This window comes from Pelodiscus sinensis, chromosome 30 (assembly GCF_052426305.1).
Source record: "Pelodiscus sinensis isolate ZL-2025 chromosome 30, ASM5242630v1, whole genome shotgun sequence".
Lineage (NCBI taxonomy): Eukaryota > Metazoa > Chordata > Testudines > Trionychidae > Pelodiscus > Pelodiscus sinensis.
Genome location: NC_143081.1, coordinates 16513259 through 16522654, shown reverse-complemented (window position 1 = coordinate 16522654; position 9396 = coordinate 16513259). Strand labels below are relative to the sequence as shown.

The 9396-nt window shown below is 55.3% G+C and overlaps 1 protein-coding gene across 1 annotated transcript; it reads left to right on the top strand.

Moving 5' to 3' along the window:
• Positions 1-2969: 2969 nt before the first annotated feature.
• On the top strand, positions 2970-8519 carry LOC142825937 (olfactory receptor 11A1-like). Its single transcript, XM_075918161.2, has one exon. The coding sequence runs from the start codon at positions 4464-4466 to the stop codon at positions 5613-5615; it is 1152 nt and encodes a 383-aa protein (XP_075774276.2). The 5' UTR covers positions 2970-4463; the 3' UTR covers positions 5616-8519.
• Positions 8520-9396: the final 877 nt, after the last annotated feature.

The following is a 9396-nucleotide window of genomic DNA, read 5'->3' as shown; positions in this document are numbered from 1 at the left end:
CAAAGGACACGAGGTGAGCGCCCCAGTGACTCGGGTGCCTAAATCCCTGCTGCTCCTGTGAGACACCCCCCCCCCCCCGCCCCCATGCCTCCGTGCTAGGGCAGGAGCGGGCCTGCAGCCATGGAGATTGAACGCTTGGCTCATCTCAGTGACGGGCACTTGCAGATCGTGAGGCCAGGCAGGACCACGGGGAGGGTCTAGTCCGACCTGCTCCTCCGCACGGCTTTGGCCCCCGGTGTCCAGGAGAGGGCGAGGGTGACACCAATCCAAGGCCTGAAAACAAAGGCTGAAAAATCCGCGTTGAGCCTGGGCACAGACCCGAGGGGGGGAATGGCTGGCTCTATTGACAACACACTGGAGCTGTGCTGCAAAAGTACGAGGACTTGGGGTCCCAGCACAGAGCTCTGTGCTCCCCCCTCAGCCATAGAGTCTGGAATGGATTCTGGCTGTAGCGTCATAGAGCCCTAGAACCAGTAGGGACCTTGAGGGCTCATCGAGTCCAGTCCCCTGCCCTTGCGGCAGGACCCAGCACGGTCTAGCCCATCCCTGGCAGGTGTGTGTCCAACCTGCTCTTCAACATCCCCAGTGATGGGGATTCCACAACCCCCCTGGGCGATTTATTCCAGTGTTTCCCCACCCGGACAGGCAGGAAGCTTTTCCTCACATCCAATCTGAGTTTAAGCCCATTTGCTCCTGGAGGTAAAGAAGAAAAGAGATTTTCTTCCTCCGCCTCGTACCAATCTGTACATACTGGAAAACCTTGGTCATGTGCCATCTTTGTCTTCACCCTCTTCCCAGAGCTTTCCTAGATGTGTGGGACTGGACCGGAGCTCGCGAGGTCTGGCCCAGCCCCCCGCGTACACGGCAGGGCTAAGACACTGGGGGGAAGAGGCACCAGATTAAAGGCTTCCAAAAAACGTTCTCTCGTATCAGCTCCCCATCCAGTTCTTCATCCCGATGCCTCGAAAGGGAACCCTTGAGGAATCCCTGTCGGGAGTGAGCACAGCCGCCATATGAGGAGAGACTTAAAAGCTTGGGACTGTTCAGCTGGGAATCGAGGACTAAGGGGGAGGGGGTAGAGTTCTGTACAATGGCTAGTGACTACGGAAACGTTATTTACTCCTTCCCATACACAAGCAGGGGGCACCAAGCGGCTGAAACTCTAGTAAAGAATAGAATTGTCAGACTCAGAGATGAACGTAACTTGTTGGGGGAAAAGTCAAAATGGTTTCTGTAAAGGGAAAGCCTGCCCCACTAATCCACTAGAGTTCTTTGAGGGAGTCCACAAACAGGTGGACAAGAGGGATCCAGGGGACAGAGCCGAAACTAACGTTTTCTGCGCCTGGAGCAAGCTACTGAACTGTGCCCCCCCCACCCCCAAAAATGATAAAATTCTTAATTTTTGATATTAATGTTATTCATTGCACATGTTGTTAATTGCACGTATATTAAGATTGCGAGTGGATGATGGTAAAGATATAAATGACATAATATTATAACTTTTTCATTTTTAATTTTGCGCCCCTAAACCATAGAATCATAGAACCACAGAGCTAGAAGAGACCTCAGGAGTCATCAAGTCCAGCCCCCTGCTCTAGGCAGGACCAATCCCAACTAAATCAACCTGGCCAGGGCTGTGTCAAGCCGAGACTTAAACACCTCTAGGGATGGAGACTCCACCCCCTCCCTAGGGAACCCATCCCAGTGCTTCCCACCCGCCTAGGGAAATAGTTTTTCCTAATATCCAACCTGGACCTCTCCCACCACAACTTGAGCCCATTGCTCCTTGTTCTGCCATCTGTCACCACTGAGAACAGCCTCTCGCCAGCCTCTTTGGAACCTCCCTTCAGGAAGTTGAAGGCTGCTATCAAATCCCCCCTCACTCTGCTCTTCTGCAGACTAAACAGACCCAAGTTCCTCAGCCTCTCCTCGTAGGTCATGTGCTCCAGCCCCCTAATCATTTTGGTCGCCTCCGCTGGACCCTCTTCAATGCGTCCACGTCCTTCCTGTAGGGGGGGGCCCAGAACTGGACACAACACTCCAGATGTGGCCTCCCCAGAGCCAAATAAAGGGGAATAATCACTTCTCTGGATCTGCTGGTGATGTACTGCACTTGGGGGGAGTGCCCCACTTGCCCCACCCTAGTTACGGCTCTGCCAGTGGATGTGATGCACTTAGATTTCCAGAAAGCCTTCGACAAGGTCCCTCCCCAAAGGCTCTTACGTAAAGTAAGTTGTCATGGGCTAAGAGCGAAGGTCCGTTCATGGACTGAGAACTGGTTAAAAGACAGGAAACAAAGGGCAGGAATAAATGGTCAGTTTTCCGAGTGGAGAGAGGTAACTAGTGATGTCTCCCAAGGGTCAGTCCTGGGACCAATCCTTTTCAACTTATTCATAAATGATCTGGAGAAAGGGGTAAGCAGGGAGGTGGCAAAATTTGCAGATGATACCAAACTGCTCAAGAGAGTTAAGACCAAAGCAGACTACGAAGAGCTTCAAAAAGAGCTCCCCAAACTGAGTGACCGGGCAACAAAATGGCAAATGAAATATAATGTGAATAAATGGAAAGTAATGCCCATTGGAAAAAATAATCCCAACTACAGGCAGTCCCCGGGTTACGTACAAGATAGGGACTGTAGGTTTGTTCTTAAGTTGAATTTGTATGTAAGTCGGAACTGGTACATATTGTAGGGGAAACTCGAGCCAAACATTTCTCCAGAGCTCAGTTTTATTCTTCCACACCTCACTTCCCTCAGTCCTTTATTCTCAAGCTGAGGTATCTGCTGAGAAAAGCCGCTCCGCGTCTCCCTGGTCTGCTGGGGGGGGGGGGGTGCTAGCTTTGCGTCTCCCTGGTCTGCTGGGGGGGAGGGTGCTAACTTCGTGTCTCCCTGGTCTGCTGGGGGGAAGCAGCTAGTGCGGGATTGCCTCACCCTGTTTGTAAGTAGGGATCCGATGTAAGTCGGATCCATGTAACCCGGGGACTGCCTGTATACATACAATAAGATGGGGACTCATTTGGCTACAACTACTCGAGAGAGATCTTGGAGTCATTGTGGCCAGTTCTCTGAAGACATCCACGCAGTGCGCAGCGGCCGTCAGAAAAGCAAATAGAATGTTAGGAATCATTAAAAAAGGGGGATAGAGAATGAGACGGAGAATATCTTATTGTCTCTGTATAAATCCACGGTACGCCCACCTCTTGAATACTGCGGGCAGAAGTGGTCACCTCATCTCAAAAACGATCTACAGGAATTGGAAAAGGGCAACGAAAATGACTTGGGGTTTGGAACGGGTCCCATATGGAGAGAGATTTAAAAGACTTAGAAAAGAGGAGACAAAGGGGGGATACGATAAAGGTCTATAAAATCATGAGTGGTGTAGGAAAAATGGGAAGTTATTTATTTATTCCCATAACATGAGAACTTGGGGTCACCCAATGTCATTAATAGGTTTAAAACAAACCAAAGGAAGTTTTTCTTCATGCAGCGCACAGTCAACCTGTGGAACTCCTCGCCAGAGGATGCTGTGAACGTCAGGACTTTAACAGGGTTCCAAATAGAGCTAGATAAATTCATGGAGTACAGGTCCATCAGTGGCTGTTAGCCAGGCTGAGCAGAGGTGGTGTCCCTGCCTCTGTCTGTCAGAGACTGGGTATGGGGGACAGGGGAGGGCTCACTGGATGGTTCCCTGTTCTGTTGCCTCCCTCTGTGGCACCTGGCACTGGGCTGGGTGGACCTTTGGTCTGACCCCACCTGGCTGATCTGATGCTCTGATGTTTGAGAGGGCAGGCCATGATGCGGGGAGCAGAGACATGGGGAGCCCTCCTCCCCCACCCCACCCCGACAGCCCTGGCCACTCAGCAGGCACCAGAAGAGGAGGCAGCCCAGGGCACCCCGTCTGTGGGGCAGCCTCTGGGGGACAGGGGACCCCTGCTGTGGCTCGAGCCCCACACTCCTCTCCACTCCTGGGTTGGGGGCCACCCACCGGTCCAGCTGCATCTCTCCCCTGCTGGAACCACCAGCTTGTGCCCAGGCTCCAGCCCCGACCAGTCCACCTGGCACAACGCTCTCCCTCCCCACCTGTGGGGTCGGGGGCCCCGGTCCTGCTTTGGCTGCTAAGGGGGGGACTGTGGCCTGCCCAGGATCACCCAAGGCTATGTCCTGCCCGAGTGTCACCCATGGGTGAAGCTAAAAGGGGACAATTCCAGGCCCCCAAAGTGACTCGGACGCCCCCTTCCCATCCCAGTTCATGGGCATCCGAACCCCCTTTGGGACATTTCCTCTGCTGGGTACGCGGGAGCCCCCGAGCGGCTGTTCTGCCCGGTTCATTCTCCCTGGTCTTTGCCTCCTGTGGGTGCGGGCCAGGGGGTCCCCAGCCGCGGGGATGGGAGGCGCTTGCTGAGCTTCGTAGGCTGGGTCTGGTCCCCGAATCGCTCGGTCTGTGCTTTCCCCAGACACCGCGCCCATGGCAGACGCGGAGAGGGGGAACCAAAGCCACGTGACGGAATTCATCCTCCGGGGCTTCCGGATCCCCTACCCGTTCCGCATGGGCCCCTTTGTGCTGGTTCTGCTCACGTACCTCACCACCGTGGTGGGGAACACCCTGATCATCGTGGCGGTGCTGGTGGACCGAGGCCTGCACACCCCCATGTATTTCTTCCTGGGGAACTTGTCCTGCCTGGAGATCTGGTACACATCCAACCTCGTCCCCAGGATGCTGCAGGGTCTCCTGGCCGAGAAGGGCGTGGTGATCTCCTTCGGCGGCTGCGTCGCCCAGCTGTATATCTTCGGCTCCCAGGCAGCCACCGAGATCCTACTGCTCACGGTGATGGCCTACGACCGCTACCTGGCCATCTGCCACCCGCTGCGCTACACGGCCCTCATGAACGGGAGGGTGTGCGTCGAGCTGGCCTCCTGCTCCTGGCTCGGCGGCTTCCTCTTCAACCCCATCATCATGGCCTGGATTTACAGGCTGCGCTTCTGCGGCCCCAACGAAATCGACCATTTCTTCTGCGACTTCCTGCCCCTGGTCACGCTCTCCTGCAGCGACACCCGGCTCATCACCTTGGCCGCCTTCCTGCTCTCCAGCACCGCCACCCTCATCCCCTTCCTGCTCACCCTGACGTCCTACGCGCTCATCTTGGCGGCCATCGTAAAAAACCCGTCCCGCGCCGGGCGGCGGAAGGCCTTCTCCACCTGCACCTCCCACCTGATCGTGGTCAGCACCTTCTACGGAGCCCTGGCCATTGTCTACATGGTGCCCACAGCCAGCACAGCCGTGAACCTCAACAAAGTCTTCTCCCTGCTCTACAGCCTGGTCACCCCGCTGCTCAACCCCCTGATCTACGCCCTGCGCAACAAGGACGTGAACGAGGCCCTGCGGACAATGGCTGCGCGGCTGGCGGGTTCCCGAAGGAGGGGGAGGGGGAAGTGTACGGGGGGTTCTCAGACGACGCGCACGGGGCCCAGCTCAGAGGCTGCTGGCCAGGTCGCTGCATCCCTCTCGGTGCCGATGTGCAAGCGTGTACCAGCTCGAGATCTGGCCCAGGCCACGCCAGACGCAGCAGACCAGGAAATCCCTCGCGTGCTCCCAGCTGAATCCCCTGGGACAGGGTGACCGGCCGAGGCTCAGCCTGCCGCTGTCTCGCCACGTGCTGCGTCTGCCCTCGGAAGCTCATCCCACCTGGTGCCTTCCGCGGAGCACCATCCTCTGCGTGTTGCCAGCCCCTAGGGCAGCGGCGGGGAACCTAAGGCCAGGGGCTGGAAGCAGCCCCTGTAGGGTTGCCAGATGGTTTAACCAAAAATACCGAACATCCCCCCGCCCCAAAGAAAACACCGAGGAACAATTCTGTTGAGAAAAAAAAAGGGGGAGAGCAATGTTGTTGAGAGAGAAAAAAAGCACCCGCAAGTTATTAAGCAAATAAATCAAATCAAATCAAACCAGCGTGGCCCCTTTAAGAAATGCCTTGAGAGGTGTCCGGTGGTTTTGGAATATTTGTACTGGACGGGAGGCACAAACACCGGACTTCCCGGGTCAGTACCGGACACCTGGCAGCCCTAGGCCCCGGCTGGCCTGAATCCGTCCCCTGAGGCTTGGGCCCCCCGGCATTGGAGAGCCCACGCCGTGGGGCTGGAGCACACAAACTCTCCCAGCGCTCTGGTGCGAGGGGAATGTGGGGGGGTCCCTCTGCTTCCCCGTCGGGGGCCGCGTCACCAGGGCTGGGGTTTCTTTTCTACTTCCCACTTGTGTGTGGCCCCAGCTGATTTTCCTGTGGGTCAGCGGCCCCCGACCCAGCCAAGGCCCCCCTGCCCTCGGACTTGCTCATGGATGAGTACGAGACAGACTGTGCCTGAGCGTGGGGACCTGGCGGGGGCTCTCTCGACGGGCTCAGCCAGCGTCCGTCCCTCGGGGCCTGGCCCATCGCTGACCCAAGGGGGCCTGGAGCGCGACGCCCCGTCTCCATGGAAATCCAAGCGCCCGGCCATTTCCCTTGCGCACTGAGCTGGCTCTGGGATGAGGCAGCGTCGCTGAGTCCTTTCACAGCCCAGCAACAGCACGAGAAGCCCTTTCCCGGATTCCTTCCCTCAGAACGCGGGCCGGGTTCACCACCCCCTGCCCGAATCGAGATTGGTTTGGAATTCACTGGGCGAGCGGGTGTGTGTGTGTGTGTCAGCTAACCAAGAGCTGGGGCCTTCTTGCACCTAGTGTTATACACAGTCCTGGGCCCAAATAGGACAGAGTCGAAAAAGACCAGCATTCTCCCTCTCTCAGCTGGGTGGAAGGGTGGCACAGTGGTTAGAGCACCAGCGGTGCGAGACCTGGTTCAATTTGTGTGTGAGCAAGGGCAAATCATTCTGTCTCTTTGCCTAGACTCGTACAAGATTCTATCTGGGCAGTATTTGCCGTGGGATGGAGCAGGAACGCTGCATCCCAAACCCCAGACCATATGTACCACAGTCTGTTACAGCAAAGACAACAAGGAGTCCTGAGGCATCTTATAGTCTGACCAGTTTAATGGGGCATCAGCTTTCCAGGCCTGGAGCCGACTTCATCAGACGCATGAAATGGAAACTTCGCTTTGGCCGGGAGATGTACATCCATGCGGGGGCGGGAGATTTACCTGACTAGAACAGATTAATAAGACGGGGACTCTTCTGCTTGGAAAAGAGGAGACTGAGGGTGGATATGGTAGAGGTCTATAAAATCATGACTGGTGTGGGAGAAGTGAATAAAGAACAGTTATTTACTTCCCTAACACAAGAATTAGGGATCACTAGATAAAATTAATAGGTAGCAGGTTTAAAACAAACAAAAGGGAGTTTTTCCTTCACACAATACACAATCAACTTGTGGAACTCCTTGCCGGAGGATGCTGTGGTATCCAAGACTGTAACTGGGTTCAAAAAAGAGCTAGATGAATCCATGGAGGTTGGGCTGTTAGCCAGGATGGGTAGGGAGGGTCCCTGGCCTGTGTTTATCAGAAGCTGGAAATGTGCGAGAAGGGATGGAGCATTTGATGGTTACCTGTTCTGTTCATTCCCTCTGGGGCCACTGTCGAAAGACAGGAAACTGTGCTACATGGACCTTTGAGCTGATCCTTGATGGCTGTTCTCAGGTTCCTTTCTCACCCTGGGTAGCTGACACCCTGAGCAAAGGGGAAAAGGGTGAATGGAAAGCAAGCTGAAAAAACCACAGAAGGGACCTCAGGCATCACCGAGTCCAGCCCCCTGCCCAAAGCAGGACCAGCCCGACTCAACCATCCCAGCCAGGGCTTGGTCCAGCCGGGACGTAAACACCTCTAGGGATGGAGATTCCACCCCCTCCCTAGGGAACCCAGCCCAGCGCTTCCCCACCCGCCTAGGGAAAGAGTTTTTCCTTGGAGCCAACCTAAACCCCCCCCCACTGCAACATGAGCCCATTGCTCCTTGTTCTGCCATCTGCACCACTGAGAGCAGCCTCTCGCCAGCCTCTCTGGACCCCCCTGCAGGGAGGTGCAGGCTGCTCTCAAATCCCCCCTCACTCTGCTCTGCTGCAGACTGAACAAGCCCAAATCCCTCAGCCGCTCCTCGTAGGTCATGTGCTCCAGCCCCGAATCATTTTGGTCGCCTCCGCTGGACCCTCTCCAATGTGTCCACGTCCTTTCTGTAGGGGGGGCCCCAGAACTGGACACAACACTCCAGGGGTGGCCTCACCAGAGCTGAATAAAGGGGAATAATCACTTCTCTGGATCTGCTGGCAATGCTCCTCCTAATGCACCCCAATGTGCCGTTAGCCTTCTTGGGTACAAGGGCGCCCTGGTGACTCATCTCCAGCTTCTCACCCGCTGGAACCCCCAGGCCCTTTTCTACAGAACTGCTGCTTAGCCAGTCGGTCCCCAGCCTGGAACAATACTTGGGGTTCCTCCGTCCCCAGGGCAGGACTCTGCACTTCTCCTTGTTGAACCTCATCCGATTTCCTTTGGCCCAATCCCCCCCCCCCCATTTGCACTGGGTGTTCAAAGGGGTTTAGCTGCCTCCCCTGGTTAAACGCTTTTTAAAATCCCAGCAGGGCCGGAGTCACGAAGGGATTTAGGAGCCTCAAACCGAAATCTGCAGCCAGGGGATTCCCCTGATGCGCCACAGTGACTGGCCAGGGAACGTGGCCCACGGAGGAGAACGGGTCATCGTGTCCTGCACAGCCCGGGTCGAAAGGCGCTCAGCGCACCCTGCGCACCGCGGGGGTTGGTGCGCGATCTCCTCTCTCCGGTGCCAGCCTCTCCTGCAGTCCATTCTCCTCGCTTCCTCCTTTCCCCTGCGGTGGGGGCTGGCTTGGCCGCTGGCTGGAAACCAGCATTTCCGTCTCGGGGGAGACTCCCATGGTCTGACACTAATTTTCATCTGGAATAGGACTGAGGAGCAGCCGTGTCCAGCATTTTCACGGCACGAGCCAGTCTCAGGGAAACGATTCGAAGAATCACAAATGTTGATTTTTTTTCACCAAAATGACATGCTTTGACAGTCCAGTGAGGGTCCGTTCAACACAGCGTGAAACACCTCCCGAGGAAGTGCCCGCCTGACCGACAAAGGACATTGAAATGAGGGTTTTGCATCAAAATGTCCATTCAAACATTATTGCTTTTTTAACATTTGGAAATAGCGTCCTGAAATGGAAAAACATTCCTTGGGAATGACATTTTGAAATTAAAACATTCATTTTAAGCCGATATTGAACTGGGCTTGTTTAGTTTGGAAAAAAGAAGATTAAGGGGGGACATGATAGCGGTTTTCAAATATCTAAAAGGGTGTCACAAGGAGGAAGGCGAAAATTTGTTCCTCTTGGTTTCTGAGGACAGGACAAGGAGTAATGGGCTTAAAGTGCAGCAGGGGAGGTTTAGATTGGACATTAGGAAAAAATTCCT

Coding starts and splice junctions, on each gene's coding strand:
- LOC142825937 (XM_075918161.2), top strand. CDS start 4,464: ATGGCAGACGCGGAGAGGGGGAACCAAAGCCACGTGACGGAATTCATC.